The 18,664-nt window shown below is 53.5% G+C and overlaps 1 protein-coding gene across 1 annotated transcript in view; it reads left to right on the top strand.

Annotated features, from left to right (window-relative positions):
* ETV6 (ETS variant transcription factor 6) overlaps positions 1-18,156 on the top strand; it is a 125,056-nt gene extending 106,900 nt beyond the window's left edge. The window contains exons 5-8 of the mRNA XM_029076034.2: positions 3,475-4,020; positions 12,481-12,623; positions 13,523-13,623; positions 16,346-18,156. Of these exons, the coding sequence (XP_028931867.1) occupies positions 3,475-4,020; positions 12,481-12,623; positions 13,523-13,623; positions 16,346-16,451 (896 nt within the window). The 3' untranslated portion in view covers positions 16,452-18,156. The remainder of the gene's footprint in view (positions 1-3,474; positions 4,021-12,480; positions 12,624-13,522; positions 13,624-16,345) is intronic.
* Positions 18,157-18,664: the final 508 nt, after the last annotated feature.

The raw sequence follows: 18,664 nt of genomic DNA, 5'->3' as shown, positions 1-18,664 counted from the left end.
TTTATTCAGAATTTATCCAGCCCCTTTATTTACTTCCGGGCTTCAGACGTGGGTGGAGTGACTCTCCCACTGTCCTAGCCCCAGCCTGGGTCCCGTTCAGAGGGAGACCCAGGGAGGAGGGTGCGAGAGAGATTGGAACCACCGGAATGAGGGTCTTCTCTCCTGACCCTGCACTGTCTCCATCCCTGCCCCCGCTCCCCTGGAATGTACCAGCTTTCCTGTGGAGTCTCTCCAGTGCTGGATGTAAACCAGGATGGGAATCAATGTGAGAAGCAGCATGGCCTAATGGATAGAGCAGGGACCTGAGAGTCAGAAGGATCTGATTTCTAGTCTTGGCTCTGTCACTTGTCTGCTGTGTTACCTTGGACAAGTGACTTCACTTCTCTGGACCTCAGCTAACCTCATCTGTAAAGTGGGGATTGAGACTGTGAGCCCAACATGAGGCAGGGTCTGTGTCCAACCCGATTTGCTTATATCCACCCCAGTGCTTAGTACAGTGCATGGCACCTAGTAAGTGCTTAACAAATACCATTATTATTTTTTTTTTATCATCCCACTGGGCAAACTGCCTTACCGCCCAGGGTGTTAGCCTGTTGACCCTGGTGGGAAAAGGGGCCGCCTGAGGCCACTGCCCGCCTTCAGTGGCCACCTCATCTCATGGCCGGCCTCAGTGTTCCATGGTCCAGCCCCCGCTGCCCTATCAGAGCAGCAAGGCTGGTGGCCCAAGGCCCGACCGGCCCCTCCCTGCTCGTGGGTGGGGCCCAATTTTCCGGGCGGCACAAGGAGGATGCAGCCATCTCGATCCCAGGCTGGGAGCAGGGAAGGGGACTTCCCAAAGGGCCCCCTCACCATCGCCCCAGTTCCCAGTTAGGATCCAGAAGGGCAGCACTGGGGCCATCAGCTCCCTGAGTTGGATCTTCAGAAAATCAGTCACTTGAGGAGCATAGCCTCACCCTGCATGGTTTGCCAGAGATCTGGGGCAGAGGGCGGGGGCGGTGAAGACCGGGGGGAAGACTTTCCGAAACTTGACGTCGGTGCCGTCCCCCCCGCCCCTCGAAGCAGGAAAGTTCCCCTTCCTCCAGGGACTTCCCACATTTCCCTCCAGTGGCCTGGAGCGGGCCCCTCCCCCTCCTCAAAGCCAAGCACATCATAGAGGGCCCACACAGAGACATCAGACCAGGCCCAGCTGCTGCCTTGCCGCTTCCTCATGGACCCTGGAAAGACCGGAAATGGCTTCTGGCTTTGATGCTCTCGGAGGATTGGGGGGCGGGAGGGCCTTTAACCCTGCTAGCACTAGGGGCCGAGGTCGCCAACCTGCAGCTTGAACCGTCGGGATTAGAGGGAGCAGAATCAATGAGTCAGTCGCATTTATTGAACACTTATGGTGTGCAGAGCGCTGTACTAAGTGCTTGGAAGAGGACAGTAAAACAGTTGATAGACACCTTCCCTGCCCACAATTAACTTACAGTCAGAGCCTACAGTCAGTCAATCAGTGATATTTATAGAGAAGCAGTGTGGCCTAGTGAACAGAATACGGGCCAGGGGGTCAGAAGGACCTGGGTTCTAATACCGGCTCTGCCACTTGTCTGTTGTGCGACCTTGGCAGGTCACTTCACTTCTCTGTGCCTGAGTAATCTGTAATACAGTGCCTGGCATATAGTAAGTGCTTAAGAGATACCATAATTATTATTAAAGTGGGGATTAAGGCTGTGAGCCCCATGTGGAACAAGGATTGAGACCAACTTTGTGAATTTATATCTACCCCCAGAACTCACTACAGTGCCTGGCACATAGTAAGTTCTTCATTCATTCATTCAATCATATTTATTGAGGGTTTACTGTGTGCAAAGCATTATACTAAAAGTTTAGGAGAGTACAGTATAATAATAGAGACACAACCCTTGCCCTTAACAGATGCCATTTAAAAAAAAAAATGAGCCCAAGCCACGCTTTCATGGAATTAACTACCTATCATCTTCAAACTGCTCCCTCATTAATGGCTCCGTTCCCTCTGACTTCAAACACACCCACGTGTCCCTCACCCTAAAAAAAACCCCATCTCTGGACCCCACAATACCCTACCCAGTCCCTTCTCCCTCCTCCCTTTCCTGCCCAGACTCTCCAGGCATTTTGTCTATACTGTGTTTGCCCCCACTTACATCCCTCCAACTCCCGTTATGACCCTCTGCAGTTCACTTTCCACCCCCTTCACTTTATTTTTTTTAATGTAATAAGTGCTTATTTTGTGCCAGGCATTGTACTAAGTGCTGGGGTAGATACAGCCTAATCAAGTTGGACAGAGTCCATGTCCTAAGTGGGGCTCACAGTCTCAATCCCCAGTTTACAGATGAGGTAACTGAGGCAAAGAAAAGTGAAATGACCTGCCCAGGGTTACACAGCAGGCATATGGCGGAGCTGGGATTAGAACCCAGGTCCTTGACTTGCAGGCCTGTGGCCTTTCCAGTGGGCCACGCTGCTTCTCTCTTCTGAAACCGCTGTCTCCAATATCATCTGTGATTTTTTTTCCTCCACATCAGTCAGGAGTCTACCCTGTCCTAATCCCCGTCAGCTGCGGGTCCCTTTTTCTTCACAATCCTCACTCCCCCATTTGTGGAATCTCATCCGCTCCCACTTTGATGCAGATGACTCCCAAATCTTCCTCACTAGCCCTGACCCACTCCTTCTTGGAAATTCCTTCTGCCTCTGAAACATCTCTGTGTGGATGTCCCGCCAGCCGCACAAACTCATCAGGTCCAAAAGGAAACCATTAATCTATTTCTCTCCCTACCTCTGTTGTATTTAAGTATCTGTCTTCCCCAGCTTCGCTGTAATCTCCACATGAGGGCAGAGATGGTGTCTCCTGACTCGGTTGTACTCCGTCAAGCATTCTGCACACTGTAAGACCAGCGCTTAGTACAGTGCTCTGCACACAGTAAGCACTTAATGAATACTATTATTACTACTACTGCTATTACAGGACAGGCACAGTAAACACTACTGAATTAATCCGTCGTATTTATTGAGCACTTACACTGTGCAGAGCACTGTACTAAGCACTTGAGGGAGTACAATATAATAGTCGGTAGAAATGTTCTCTGCCTACAATGAGCTTACAGTCTAGAGGGGAGGGCAGACGTTTATATAAATAAAAGTCAATTGTTGAAAGTAATAGCCCCTTGAACTTGTAGGGCACTTTGATTTTTTTGAAATCACGTTATCTTTACATCATCCCTGAGAGGGAGACCTGATTACCTTTATTATTGCTGTTATGTTTTTTACTCTCATTATCCCCCCTCCATTTCCCAAGTGGAGAAACTAAGACCCATAGAGGTCTAGTGGCTTGCCCAAGGTCACACAGCAGGCTGGGGGCAGAGCTGGGGTCGACCCCCCAAACCGTGCCCTCTCCCCCGCCCCCCGAGCCCCCACATCCCGAGTTGCCAGTGACCAGCGGGTCCCTCTCCCCTCTGCCCACAGATAACTGCCTCCAGCGGGCCTCGAGACCTCCAGTGGAAAGCGTCCAGCACAACCCTCCCACCATCGAACTGTTGCACCGCTCCCGGTCCCCCGTTACGACCAACCACCGGCCGTCGCCGGACCCCGACCAGCGGCCCCTTCGGTCCCCCCTGGACAACATGATCCGCCGCCTCTCCCCGGCCGAGCGGGTCTCTGGCCCGCGGCTCCACCAGGAAGGCGGTCACCAGGAGCCCTACCCCCTGTGTGTGTCTCCCATGGAGAACAATCACTGCCCGCCCACTTCGGAGGGGCCTGCCAAGCCCTCCAGCCCGCGCCCGGAGAGCGCCCGCGTCATTCAGCTCATGCCCAGCCCCATCATGCACCCGCTGATACTGAACCCCCGGCACTCGGTGGATTTCAAACAGTCGCGCCTAGCCGAGGATGGGCTGCACCGTGAGGGGAAGCCCATCAACCTGTCCCACCGGGAGGACCTGGCATACGTCAACCACATCATGGTGTCTGTCTCCCCCCCGGAGGACCACGCCGTGCCCATCGGGCGGATAGCAGGTGGGTGCCGCCCCCGCCGCGGAGGGCCCGGAGGGGAGGAGCCCAGAGGGGCGGGTTGCCGGGGTAGAGTCGAGTGGAAGGTTCCAGGGGAGCCTGGAACCATCCTCCCATGAGTGGGGGAAGGCTGAACTGGACAGTCTGTTTCCTCAGGCCCGGCAGGCCGAGGGTGCCTGGGAAGGGAGTAACATGGGGCCACAATGGTCTCAGGGAGAGCCGGGATGGGATCCTTAGAGGGCGGATGACATACCCGTAGGTCCTTTGCCCTCTCCCGGGACCGACTCTGGGCGCCGTCGGGTGGATCCCTGGAGAGTGGCTGCTGGATGGGACGTTGGGGCTGGAGCAAGGAGGTGGGGATGGCAGGACCCCCAGAGAGCTGCGGATGGGATGTCAGGAAAGGAGCAGGGAAGTGAGGGGTTGCCAGGTGGGATGTCAGGGCCGGAGTGAGGAGGTGAGGGGCGGCCGGGCCCCTCTCAGATTGTGGCTGCCGGGTGGGTTTTCAGGGCTGGTGAGGGGCTGCCAGACAGGTCGTCGGGGCCAGAACTAAGAGGCGAGGGGCGACCAGGCCCCCGGAGAGCTGCTGCTGGGCGGGATGTTGGGAATAGAGCGGGGAGGTGAGGGGCGTCCGGGGCTCCAGAGAGCTGCTGTCGGGCAAGACGTCGTGGCTGGACCGGGGAGGTTAGGGGTCAGTGGGGTGCTGGACATGTGGATGCCTAGTGACTCCAACCCCCATCCTGCTCACTGCTCCACCCTGGGCCTGCTCTCTTGGGGTGGAGCCCAGGGTGGGCCGGGGGACTTGAGGACTGAGGAGAGTGGATGTCTCTGGAGCTGAAAAGTACTTTTTCTGGGGATGTCAGTGGCCAATCAACTACTAAGTTCTCTCTGTACATAATAGTTTCATAGTAGTATTTACTAGTATGGTTGGTAAATCCTTACTACTTGCCAAGAACTTTGCTAAGTGCTGGTGTATCGAAATAATAATAATGATAATAATAGTAAATGTGTTAAGTGCCTATTATGTGCCAAGCATTGTATTAAGCACTGGGGCAGTTACATGATAGGTCAGGCACAGACCCTGTCCCAGATGGGACTCCCAGTCTAAGATGGAGGGAGAACAGGTATCGAATTTCTGTTTTACAGATGAGGAAAGTGAGGCCCCCGAGAAGTTGTGACTTGTCAAGGGTCACACATCAGGCAAGTGGCAAAGCCAGGATTAGAACCCAGGCCCTCTGACTCCCACGCCCATGCTCTTTCCACTAGACCTCTCTGCTTCTCCAGATACTCAAATCAGACACAGTCCCTCCCCTGCACACCCAGCGCTTAGTACAGTGGGGGCACATAGTAAACACTTAACAAATACCATAATTATTATTATTATTAAAGGGCTCACACTCTTGGGAGGAAGGGGGAGTGGGGATCTTCTCCCCATTTTATAGATGAGGAAACTGAGGCCCCAAGAGGGGAGTGACTCACCCCAGGTCTCACAGCAGGCCAATGACAGAGCTGGGTTTAGAACCCAGGTCTCCTGACTCTCAGCCCCTTGCACTTTCCACTAGACAACACTGCCTCCTCCGTGTTTTCAATGAAGCCTCCTCTTTAAGCTGTTCCCACTGATGCTGTGCCTGCAATCAGCAGAGCGTTGGGTAGGAGGATGGTTGCTTCCAATCTAGCTGTCACCTGGTCGAAAACCGCCAAGCGGGCCTGAGGGATTCCTCGGACCTGGTCAGGGCATCTTTAAGGAACGGCCCAGTAATCCGAACACGAAACGGAGGTGGCAATCCCACCCTGAGGACGGGCCCGGGATACAATATTTGCCCTTCTCTCTGTGTCCTGTTTACCTGGTTCCCGAAAAGAGCAGGCGAGTTATTCCGGTTTCGATTGAGGAGGATGACCAAGCATGTCAGAGGGGGAGGAGCAGGAGGAGAGGAGGAGGAAGAAGGGAGAAGAGGAGAGGAGGAGGATGGGAAGGAGAAGAGGAGAGGGAGGATGAAAAGGAGGAGGAGGTTGGACAGGAAGAGAAGGAGAGGCTAGGGGAAGGAAGAAGTCCCACTGTTTCACAGATCGAGGGCCCCCTGATCTCTGAGTCAGTTGGGGTTTTTCCGCTCCTTGGGAAGTCGCTCCCAAGTGGTTTTGCCCTTTATCAGCTTCCTGCTGCAAGCCTCGGCCCAATGGAAAGAGCATGACTCTGGGAATCAGGACACCTGGGTTCTAGGCCCAGCTAGGCCAGGAAGAGAATGCCTAATCGATAGCAATAATCCTTGGCTCGGTTAGGCACCAAGTAGGTGCCTAATCCCATGCCCCATGTTGGGGTAGATACGTTACAGTCAGACCAAACAACTGGCCGTCAGCGGGGAAGACTTCTGCCTGAAGAAGAAGCAGGCCGGGACATTCCGTGGGGCGGACGGGCCTGGCCAGCTGGAATCCCAGAGCTGATCTGGGACCAGGAGTCTACAGGAAGTAGTGGTGGGTGGCAGAGATGACTTTTCCCCAGTCCTGAAACCGGGCTGGCCTTGAGCTCAATTTGGGCAGAGATATGAGGGAAATCCAATTGGGATCCACCCCCTGGCCCACCGGGAACTCTCTGTCCCGGTGGGGAGGGTTCGGACCCCCAGGGGAAGAAGACAGCAGCCGTTCGGCAGCTCCCCCATAGCCCAGCACCCTAATAATAATAATTGTGGTGTTTGTTAAGCTCTTACTCTGCGTTGCTCACTGTACTAAGCTGTGGGGTGGATATAAGCAAATTGGGTTGGACACAGTCCCGGTCCCACAGGGGGCTCACAGTCTTAATCCCCATTTTACAAATGAGATCACTAGGTACAGAGAAGTGGTGTGACTTGTCCAAGTTTTCACAGCAGACAAGTGGCAGAGCTGGGATTAGAACCCAGGTCCTTCTGACTCCCAGGCCCGTATACTATTGCCACGATGCCACAGTAATATTCTGCCGAGCTCCGAAGAACCCAACGTGTGGTCCCCCGGGCTCCCCAGGCCCTCTGTTCCTGGGCAAGGAGCTGGGGGCCTCACGGCTGGACAGTAGAGTGGAGGATGTGGGTCGAGATGCCCTAGCGCCACATCCCAGCAACAGAGGGGAAGACTGGGACGGAGGGAGCCCCTGGGAATCTCCTTTACCCACCCCCTGCATTCTCTGGACGAAAACCCAGCCCCGGGGCTAACCTGCAGGCTGAGAGAAGAGCCGTGAGACAGAGGCCGGGGACTCCGGCCCGGCGTGGGAAACAGGTGTCCCCGGCCCCCGGTGAAGAGGGCTGGCATCCGCCGGCTTCCTTGGCCGCTCCCGGACCTGAGCAAACAGCCGTGGGCCGGGGGGCCAGGGGGCCGAGGAGCCGCTTGAAGCTACAGCTGTTTGTTTAATCCCCGTTTGAGCCCGGCCAAGTCTGAGACTGCGTTTCCCAACGCTGGCGTCGTTTCCCACCCAACCCCTCCCCGCCCTTGGGTCTTACCCGATGGGCACAGGGGACTTCCTCTGCCCTCGCGTCCAGAGTCTGCACTGTGGGAGAAGGGAAAAGCATCTTAATAATGATCATGGTACTTCTTAAGCGCTTACTATGTGCCAAGCACTGTTTTAAGCACTCAGGTAGATACAAGTTAGGTTGGACCCAGTCCCTGTCCCACACTCTCACTCTTAATTCCCTGTTTTACAGACGAGGAAGCTGAGGCCCAGAGAAGTGAAGTGACTCGCCTAAGGTCACACAGCAGACATGTGGTGGAGCCGGGATTAGAACCCCTGACCTTCTGACTCCCGGGCTTTATCCTCTAGGTCACGCTGCCACCTCTCCCCAGCAGCTGCTGCCCACAGACCCCCGCCGCCCCCCCCCCCCCCCCCCCCCCGGGTCAGAAGCGAGAAGGGGCGAGGGCCGGTTAGCCGATGCCTTCCTAAGGGAGCCCAGGATCAACCAATCAGTGAATGTTATTTATTGAACACTTACTGAGTGCAGGGCACTGTATTTAGCCCTTGGGAGGGTACAGTAGAACAGAGTTGGAAGACACATTCCCTGCCCTCAGTGAGCTTACAGTTCAGCGCTAGGGCAACCGAACCTAAATCCCCAACTCCGTTGTCCACCCGTGGGGTCCTACGCCTCGCCCAAGAGCAGAGGGCCTGGTATCAGAAGGACCTGAGTTCTTATCCAGGCTCTGCCACTTGTATGAGACCTTGGACAAGTCCCTTCACTTCTCTGTGCCTCAGTTACCTCATCTGTTTAATGTGTTCATTGTTCTATTGCAGTCTCCCAAGCCCTTAATACAGTGCTCCACACACAATAAGTGCTCAATAAATAACACTTAACTTCTCTGTGCCTCAGTTCCCTCATCTGTAAAATGGGGATTAAGACTGTGAGCCCACATGGGACAACCTGATCCCCCTGTGTCTACCCCAGCGCTTAGAACAGTGCTCTGCACATAGTAAGCGCTTAACAAATACCAACATTATTATTATTATTGACATAGATCGTTAACAAATAAATACGATTGATCACAGTCCAACCAGACGTGACTCCCAGGGGGCTCAGGGCCAGCCCCCTGTTCTCCACTCCTGCAGGGGGCGATTTGGTTTTCTCCCCCACTCCAAAGGAGGCTGGCATCAAGAAGGAAAGGAAAAAGAGTCTTGTCTCTACACCCATGATGTCACACACCACTCAGAGCGTGCAGCATAGTGTGATGAGGTCACCAACTGGAAGCCAGGTGCCCCTCGGTGGTCTTCACCAGTGGGGCCGGGGACAGGCACCCTCAGGAAGGGACCACAGCCCAACCCAAGGAGCATGGCGTAGTGGATAGAGCATGGGCCTGGGAGTTAGAAGGTCATGGGTTCTACTCCCGGCTCCATCACTTGTCAGCTGTGTGACCCTGGGCAAGGCGCTTAACTTCTCTGTGCCTCAGTTCCCTCATCTCTAAAATGAGGATTGAGACTGTGAGCTGGGAGCCCATTATTGGGCAGAGATTGTCTCTATCTGTTGCCGAATTTTACACTCCAAGCGCTTAGTACAGTGCTCTGCACATAGTAAGCGCTCAATAACTACTATTGAATGAATATGGGACAGGGACTGTGTCCAACCTGATTTACTTGTATCCACCCCTGCGCTTAGTACAGTGACTGGTACATTAAAAATGCCACTATTATTAAATACCAATATTATTATCCCCCACCTCAGAGCAAGTCTCCCAGCTTGGTGGCTGGGGGCTGGACTGAGCGGAAAGGCTAGAGAGGAACCACCGGCCCAACCCGGCAGTTCATGCCCCCTCCCCAACCTCGGGGATTTGTGAGGAGTGAGCAGTGCCTGGCAGGAGGCTGGGGGATTGCGATCCAGGGTGCAGAGTCCAGCCCCCCGCCCCCATTCCACTGTCCACCCAAGGTACTGGTCCATTCCCGGAGTCTTTTTTTTAATGGTGTTTGTTAAGCACCTGCTTGGTGCCAGGCACTGTGCTAAGCGCCCGGGTCGTTACAAGCTAGTCAGGTTGGATGCAGTCCCTGTCCCACATGGGGCTCACAGACTCCATCCCTATTTTACAGATGGGGTACCTAGAGAAACAGCGTGGCTCAGTGGAAAGAGTACGGGCTTGGGAGTCAGAGGTCATGGGTTTGAATCCAGGCTCTGCCACTTGTCATCTGTGTGACTGTGGGCAAGTCACTTAACTTCTCTGTGCCTCAGTTACCTCATCTGTAAAATGGGGATTAAAGCTGTGAGTCCCATGTGGGACAATCTGATCACCCTGTATCTACCCCAGTGCTTAGAACAGTGCGCTGCACATAGTAAGCGCTTGACAAATACCAACATTATTATTACCTGAGGCCCGGAGAAGTGAGGTGACTTGCCCAAAGTCACCCAGCAGACAAGTGGCAGAGCCGGGATCAGAACCCAGTTCCTTCTGACTCCCAGGTTTGGGCTCTATCAGCTAGGCCGTGCTGTTTCTGTCCCAGGCCTTGATTGATGTCCCTAGAGATTTTTCCCAGCATTGGGGGTGTCAGCCAACTGATTCCATTCCCTGTCACATGGGCAGAGGGGATTTCCTGCCGCTCTCGTTTAGTTGTTTAATATCAGACGCTTCGGTGCTCCCCACCCCGAAGACGAGGGGACTCACCTCATTCCTGCTTTGGGCCTCCCTCACCGGTTTGGCCAGTCGGACTGATTTAGGTCCCTCACAAACAGAGCCCGGGGGCAGCCGGCTTCTCCCCTGACAGTCCCCGTCCAACCCGCCACCCTGCTGGGAGGCAGTGTGGCTTGTGGCGAGGGCACGGGACCTGAAGACAGGACACCCAGGTTCCAGATCTGCTGACCTGCTCTGTGGCCTTGGGCAGGGGTGGCTTGGTAGATAGAACATAGACGTGGGAGTCAGAAGGACCTGGGTTCTAATCCCAGCAACGGCACTTGTCTGCTCTGTGAGTTTGGGCAAGCCACTTGATTTCTCTGGGCCTCACTTACCTTATCTGTAAAATGGGGATTAAGAGTGTGAGTTCCATGTGGGACAGGCACTGTGTCCAATCTGATTCCAGCTCTTAAAATGGTGCTTGGCACATAGTAAGCACTTATCAAATACCATCATTATTATTTAATCTCTTGGCCTGTTTCCTCCTCTGTAAAATGGGACTAAGACTTGCACTGTCCTCTCCTTTGGACTGTGAGCCGTGGTGTGACAGAGATTGCATTTGATTGCATTATCTGATATCTTATCCCACTGCTTGGCACACAGTAAGTGCTTGATAAATATAATATTTATTATTCTGAACCAGAAAACTCCAACTTCCTTCCCTGCTCCTTAAGGCCAGTTTCCGGAACTCAGGTTAACTTTCTTACACACTCTCCTGGGTTGCGGCTGACTTCCTTTTGCATAAATTTCCCTTGTTAGGAGCTCCCAAAGGCAGCGTGGCCTAGTGGAAAGACCGAAGAGTTCTGGGAGTCATGAGACTTGGGTTCTAATCCAGGCTTGGACACTTTCCAGCTTGGTGTCCTTGGGCAAATTACTTCACTTTTGTTTCCTCATCTGTAAAATGAGAACAAGATGCCCATCCCCCCTTCCCCCCCACCCTCCCTTTAAGACTGTGAGTCCCATATGGGACAGGGACTGTGTTTGACCTGATTATCTTGTATCTCCCCCAGTGCTTAGTATACTGCTTGGCACATAGTAAGCACTTAACAAATGTCATAATTGTTAATAGTATTCATGCTCTTTCTGCAACAGAAAAAGCACCACAGTCTGGAGTTCCCATAAAACTCAGAGAAGCAGCATGACCTATTGGATAGAACTTGGGCCTGGGAGTCAGGAAAATCTGGGTTCTAATCCCAGCTCTGCCACTTGTCTGCTGTGTGATCTTGGACAAGTCACCTCACTTTTCTGTGCCTCAGTTACCTCATCTGTAAAATGGGGATTAAAACTGTTAGCCCATGTGGGACATGGACTGTATCCATCATGCTTAGCTTGCATCTACCCCAGTGTTTAGTACAGAGCCTGGCATATAATAAGTGCTTAACAAATACCATTTTAAAAAACCCAGCTTCTGTGTCTCAATTACATCATTTGTTAAAATGGGGATTAAAATCGGGAGCCTCATATGGGACAGGGATTTTGTCCTACCTGATGATTTTGTACTTACTCCAGCGCTTAGTACAGTACCTGGCTCAGAGTAAGTGCTTAACAAATACCTTTTTTAAAAAAAAACTCTCAGAAGCAGCCGCACGGTCAGAGCCCGGTCAGAGGCCTCCAAGCAGCAGCCTCTTCACTATGATAGGTTAAATTCATCCTGGGACCAGTTCCGGGACCCTAAATGCCAGCTCCGCTCCTACTGCTGCAGCCCAAGGTGTCCAAGCCGGGAAGGAGAGGGCTGATGCCCAGAAGGAGCGGGGCGATGTCCTGTCACGGCACTGACCCTCCCAGTCTCAGAGTTCTGGCCACAGGTACCAGGGCTAAAGCCTAGCCAGCCTACTGGGCAACCCCAGCCTGGAGCGGGAGCCCTGTGCCCATCTCAGTTGCCCCTGCAACTCCTGGGACATGCCTGGGCCTCGGGGTGGAGGAACATTTTGTCAGAGCTGCCAAGAGGGTCAGCTGCCTTTTAGTTTCCAGCCTACGTCATTGCCCCGGGTACCATGGGCTCGTGTGCCAGATGCACGATGGCAGTGTGGGAGGAGATGGAAGAACAGAGAGACCAGCAGCTCCCTGAGGGCAAGAATCACATCTTCTAATAATAATAATAATGATGGTATTTGTTAAGCGCCACTGTACTAAGCACTGGGGAGGATACAAGCCAATCAATTTGGACACAGTCCCTGTTCCATGTGGGATTCACAGTCTCAATCCCCATTTTACAGTTGAGGGAACTGAGGCACAGTTACCTCTGCATGGCTCTGGGGCCTCTGTCCACAGTCGGCACCTGGCAGGGATGGAAGCAGGCCACTTACAACCAACAGACCTCAACCCGGGGCCCCTCTGACTGGCATCTCCCTTGCCTTGTTTCCCCCGCAGACTGCAGGCTGCTCTGGGATTACGTCTATCAGCTGCTCTCCGACAGCCGGTACGAGAACTTCATCCGGTGGGAAGACAAGGAATCCAAGATATTCCGGATAGTGGACCCCAACGGGCTGGCACGGCTCTGGGGAAACCATAAGGTAAAGGGTGTGTAGTGTGGGCATCCGGCTTTATGGTTTCTCCCCAGGGTGGGATGCTGGCTTCTGTCTCGCCTCTGCCCCCGCCAACGCTGAGACAGCGGCCAAGGGGACCACCTGGCATGATGCGCCCCATCTACCCCCATAACTTTTCTTCCCCTGCCCACTCCCTCTGAGCTCCAGAAAACACTTCCTTTGGAGTTTCTGCCTGGCAAGGTGACACATGAATGACCCTTCCTGGTGGGGTGGGATCCTGTTTTCTCACCAAGTCATTGCTGATATGTAGTCCCTGTAACACCAGACACTTCCCATGAGGTATTGGCAGGACTCCATGTCCCAGAACCACTTTGGGGCATAGAAGCCCCTTCTCTCCCCCAAGAGCCCCCAGCCCAAAGGATTAAAGCTGGGCAGGGGAGCAGGCTGGGCTAGTGAGTGCCCTTGGTGGCTTCCCAATCCAGCTGGGCCTCTGAGAGTATTAGATGCTTCAGTTTCAGTACCGAGACCCCCTTCGCCCCCTACCCCCCACCCCCTAGGGCCCCTGGGGAATTTGCCAGGTTTCATGGGGTTTGATTTGATGCTCCTCTCTCTGCCCCAGTGCTTGGCTCAGAGTGAGCACTTACTGAGCACCTGCTAACAGTGATGCACTGCACCAGTCAACCCCTCTGTAGTATTTATTGAGCACTGCATTAAGCACCTGGCAGAGTACGATACAGGTAAAAGACACCCATTCCCTGCCCTCTGGGAGCTTCCTATCTAATGGAGAGATACAGACCCCAAATGATTTACAGAGAGGAAGAAGGGCCTGGCAAAGTGGCTAAGAAGCCAGAATCATGCTCCCTGCCCACAAGGAGCTTTATGGTCTAACAGGGAGCTCGTTCTTCTCTTCACCTTTGATCCAACAGAACAGAACCAACATGACCTATGAGAAAATGTCCAGAGCTTTGCGTCACTACTACAAACTCAACATCATCAGGAAGGAGCCGGGACAGAGACTTCTGTTCAGGTAGTGTCTCTTCTCTCCTCTTGCTGGCGGGGTGGGCTCCGTCGTTCGGGAGGGGTTAGGGAGCGAGGGAGGGCATATTGCCCCGAAGTCTGCAGGGATGGGGAGGAGGTGCATCTAACTTCCAGGAGTCCCCCCACAACCTCTTGGAGGCCTGGCTTGACCCCCGCCGACCACACCTCCCCTCTCTCCACATCATCCCTGGCCCGGGTGGCAGATTCCAGCATTGCCCCCTTTATAAAGGGAGGGTGATCAGGTGAGAGGTGTCACATGACCGAGGTCGGCCCCTAGCCTGCAAGGGCCAGGCCTTTGGGGACGGGGAGGACAGGGAGTTTGTACAGGTACATTCTGGGGAAAATTTCCCTCTGGCCTCAAATGTGTGTTCATTCATTCAGTCGTATTTATTAAGCACCTACTGTGTACAAAGCACTGTACTAAGCGCTTGGGAGAGTACAATACAACAACAAACAGACACATTCCCTGCCCACACGAGCATGGGGCCAGCCCAGCTCTTGGGGCACAATGGACCATTAGTCCCACCTCTCAGCCCCTCCCTGGGCACCCTGACGTCCTCAAGTCCACCTGATGGGTGGAGCATTTTGGACTTGTCCAGCTCTAGCCTTTGTGGGGAGTAGAGGTACCTCAGAGCCATCCCAGCAGGCAGCACCCACCTGCCAGCACCTCTGAGTAGGAGCTGTCAATCAGGCTGACTCCTGACCCATCAGGGCTCGATCTCATTTAGAAGCGACCCACCCTGGCAGGCTCCAGCCTAACACTTACCAGACTAGCTGTGCCTTGTGGACCAACTCTCCCCATCACTTGCCGACACAGGTGGGAGATGTATGAGGGTCATTTAAGGGGCAGACAGGTTGCAGAAAATTTTTTCCACCACCTAACAGTAGTTTGACCCCCATCAGGAGCTGGCACCAATCTCCCTCCACCCCATCCCTAGCTCCACACAATAGTTCACCCTGCCTCTCCCCCAAGGTGAACCCACATTGACCTGCCCCACCCCTGGTCCGAGGCAGCCGTTATCAAGGAGACCCAGACTTAGTCAGCATTCAGTCTCACCTCTAAGCACTCAGTCTTGGCGATTTTTCATTATGGCAGGAATCTGGAATTGAAAGTTTGCTGAAGATGCAGGTGTCTCTTTCCACTCATGTCCCTACACCTGTCCCCCTCACACCCAGTGGGCAGTACATCACTAAACGTTAACAGGGTAATGTTCTCACTCATTAGATTGTCAACTCCTTGAGGGCAGGCATGGTACGTGTGACTCCTATAACATGTACCAAGGCTTGGTACAGTACTCTGCATTAAGTAGATGCCCAGTAAATAGTATTGATTGATCAGCTGATCCTCCTCCCCCATTTCTCTTCCCCCTCTTCTGGATTCTTCATCTTTCTTTTCCTCCTTTTCTAGATTTTGCCATCCTCTTCTTCCTCCTTGAGACTTGGCCATCCTTCTCTTCCTCTTCTTTGAGACTTGATCATCCTTCTCTTCTTCCTCCTCTAGACTTCCTCATCCATTTCCTCCTCTTCTAGACTTCATCACTCTATTCCTCTCCTTCTGGACTTCCTGTTTCTTCTCTTCCTCTTTTAGACTTCTTCATCTTCTTCCTTCTCTTTTAGACATCTTCCTTCTCTTTCTCCTCTTCTGGACTTCATCATCCTTTTTCTCCATTTCTTAATCCTCTTTTTCTTCTTTTCCTCCCCGCCACCTCCCAAAGCCTTAGCAGGCTTCCCCATCTCCTCACCTTGGGAGAAGCAGTGTGGCATAAGGGAAAGAGCACAAGACTGAAAATCAGCAGACTCAGCTTGTAATCTTGGCTCTGCTTCTTGTGTGGACCTTGGGCAAGTCACTTGACTTAACAACTGTGGTATTTGTTAAGTGCTATGTGTCAAGCACTGTGTTATGCACTAGGGTAGATAAAAGACAACCAGGTTTCATGTGGAGCTCACAGTCTAAGTCGGAGGGAGAGCAGGTATTGAATTCCCATTCTGTAGATGAGGAAGGTGAGGCCTGGAAAGTTAAGTGATCTGTCCAAGGTCACACAACAGGAAAGTGGCGGAGCCAGGATTAGAACCCAGGTTCTTTGATTCCCAGGTCTGGGCTCTTTCCGGTAAGCCGTGCTCCTTCTCTGTGTCTCAGTTTCCTCATCTCTAAAATGGTGATAAGTATCCATTCTTCCTCCCCTATAGACTGTGAGTTCCATGTAGGGACAGGACAAGGGATATTGACTGATCTAATTATCTTCTACCAAGCCTAGTTTTTTGGGGGGTTTTTGTGGTATTTGTTAAGCGCTTACTTTGTGCCAGGCACTGTACTAAGCGCTGGGGTGGATGCAAGTAAATTGGGTTGGACACCGACAGTATCCCTCTTTGGGCTCACAGTTTTCATCCCCATTTTTCAGATGGGGGAACTGAGGCCCAGAGAAGAGAATGACATGCCCAAGGTCACATAGCAGGCAAGTGATAGAGCATTAGAACCCAGGCCAGTGCTCTATCCACTAGGCCACACCATTCTTAGCCCAGTGCTTGGCACATAGTGAGCACATAATACCACAATTATCATAATCATTGCTAGTCTTAGAAAACGTCCTCTCTGGCCAGTGTTCTGCAGAGGATGAGGGTGCCCCGGAGCATAGGGGGCAGTGAGGGAGGAGGAGGCTCGGGGGACACTGACAGTCTCTCCTCTTCCCCTGCCCCTCTCCTCCCGGTTCCAGGTTCATGAAAACGCCGGACGAGATTATGAGTGGCCGGACGGACCGCCTGGAGCACCTGGAGTCCCAGGAGCTGGACGAACAGATCTACCAGGAAGATGAGTGCTGAAGGGAGCGACACGCCCCCCCGCGGGGGCCAATGGGGAAACACAACACCCGACTGGGTGGCCGTGGGTGCCGGCCGGATTGGGGGTGGTGACGGGGGGCTGGAAGCCACGGGACCACGGAGGAAGGTTTTCTCGCCGAACAGGCGGGGCCCCAGAGCACCTTAAACAGGACCACCTGGCACAGGCGGGTCAGCCCCTCTCTCACCCCTCCCTGACCCTACGACCCCTGAACCCCCGACCCCAGATACCGCGTCCTTTGTGGGGTTGGGCTTTGGGTTTGTTTTTTGTTTTTTTTTTATCAACACCCAGCTTGCCTTTTCCTGACTCAGAGAGGGAGAGGCTGCCTCCTCGGAGCAGTGTTTGAGTGGTGGTGTTCTGGCTGGGCAAGGAGAGGGGCAGCCCACCAGGTCTCTGTGTTCTCTTGAGGGTCCTGAGCAGACTCGCTCTTGCCTGCAGGGAAAGAGCAAGTGTGAAGAGGGAGCCAGTGTATCTGTCTGTCCCCTCGTTGTCTCACCCTGTTTCACCCTTTGAATTTGTCTCCCCCATTCTCCTTCTCCCTGCTGTCGAGCTGTCACCTAGGCCAGCGGGGAGAGAAACGCCCTTGACCTGGGAGTGCCCACGTGGAGGTCGTGGGTTGCCCCAGATGCCATCCCCACCCTGCTTAAATCCTGGCCATGTCCCCGTACAAGCCGGCCGAGCCAGAAAAGGGGTCCAGAGCGGCACCGATCGTCCAGTCAGTTGATCAGTCAGTGGTATATATTGAGCACCTACCATGTGCAGAACACTGTACTAAGCTCCTGGGAAAATGCAGTACAGTAGAGGTGGTAGACACGCTCCCTGCCCACAGAGAGCTTACAGGTGGAACGTCCAGTTTGCCTACCCCTGTCCTGGCACTTCCTCCTCCTCAGCCTCCCTCCCCCAAATCCATATCCAGAAGAGGGGCCACCGGATCACAGCCTTGGGGAAAATACCAGGATCAGGATCTGCCCTGGACAAACCACCATTGGCCCAACTTGCCGTTGGGACCCTCGGACATCTTCCCGTCCCACGCCCCAGTCACCACAAAGAAGACCTCTCCTCCTCAGCCCATTGCTCCCCACACCCTAGGAATCCTGACCTTGCAGTGGTGTTTAGGAAGGCTTGTGCCCATTTCCCAGCAGGGAAGCCTGAGGCCCTCCAACTCAGTCTCCAAGCCCAGGCTCCCCTCTGCAGGTTCCTTTCTCCAGCCCCTCAACAAGACCTAGCGCCGAGCGATTCCAAGTCAGAGATGCTTCCCGTGAGCCACCCAGCCCTCTGACTCTCAAGAAAAGAAACATCCCATCCCGTGGGGGTTAGGGGCTCAGCCGCCCCCATCCCAGGGGGTTCTGGGAAGACCGATCCATACGGACGTGTGTCCCGCCTCCCCTTCCCACCCCAGCCCGCTGCCGCCTGCGTCAACACTAACCCACAGCAGGGTCCCCAGGGACCTTCCTGGAGGGTTTCTTCCTGTGACCGTGGCCACCAGGCCAGAATGCGTTTAGAATTCTCTTTCCTTTTTTAAGTTCTAATCTGTTGTTGTTTTTGAGGTGTGGGGTTTATAAGGGACTGAATCGAATGAATGTAACAAACAAAAAAAAAGCCTATTCTCAGGGCCAGTGAGTTGCAAATAATTTTTAAAGAAAAGCCTGTAATTACATCATCTCAATAAATTGTTTTTATAGAATGGCACGGTGGGGGACTCTGTTTGTCCCTGGGCAGAGCGGGACGGGTCCTCTCCCCCGCCCCAGGGGCCTCCCTGGCTACTCCAGCTGCGAGCCGGTGGTGGTCGTATTTTTGAGCCGGTGGTGGCCTCAGTGGTAAGTCTGGATCTAAGGAGACGATGGTGGTGGAAATAATTGGTTCCAGTCCCCTGGGTGACCCTCTACCACAAGTCTGCTGTGTGACCTTGGGCAAGTCACTTCACTTCTCTGTGCCTCGGGGACCTCATCTTTAAATGAAGAATAAGAGTGTGAGCCCCATGTGGGACAGGAACTGTGTTCAACCTGATTACCTTATATCTACCTCAGTACTTAAGAACGGTGCTTGGCACATAGTAAGCACTTAACAAGTACTATCGTTATTATTATTATTATAGATGGCCAAAAAAACCCCAGAAAATCCCTCCTAACACATGTTCCAGGCAGTCTGCATCGTGTGGCCCTTTGTCTGATGTGGACCAGTGGTTATTAGCACCTCT

This window comes from Ornithorhynchus anatinus, chromosome 11, assembly GCF_004115215.2.
Source record: "Ornithorhynchus anatinus isolate Pmale09 chromosome 11, mOrnAna1.pri.v4, whole genome shotgun sequence".
In the NCBI taxonomy this organism is placed as follows: Eukaryota; Metazoa; Chordata; class Mammalia; order Monotremata; family Ornithorhynchidae; genus Ornithorhynchus; species Ornithorhynchus anatinus.
This window is presented reverse-complemented; position numbering and strand designations above follow the sequence as displayed.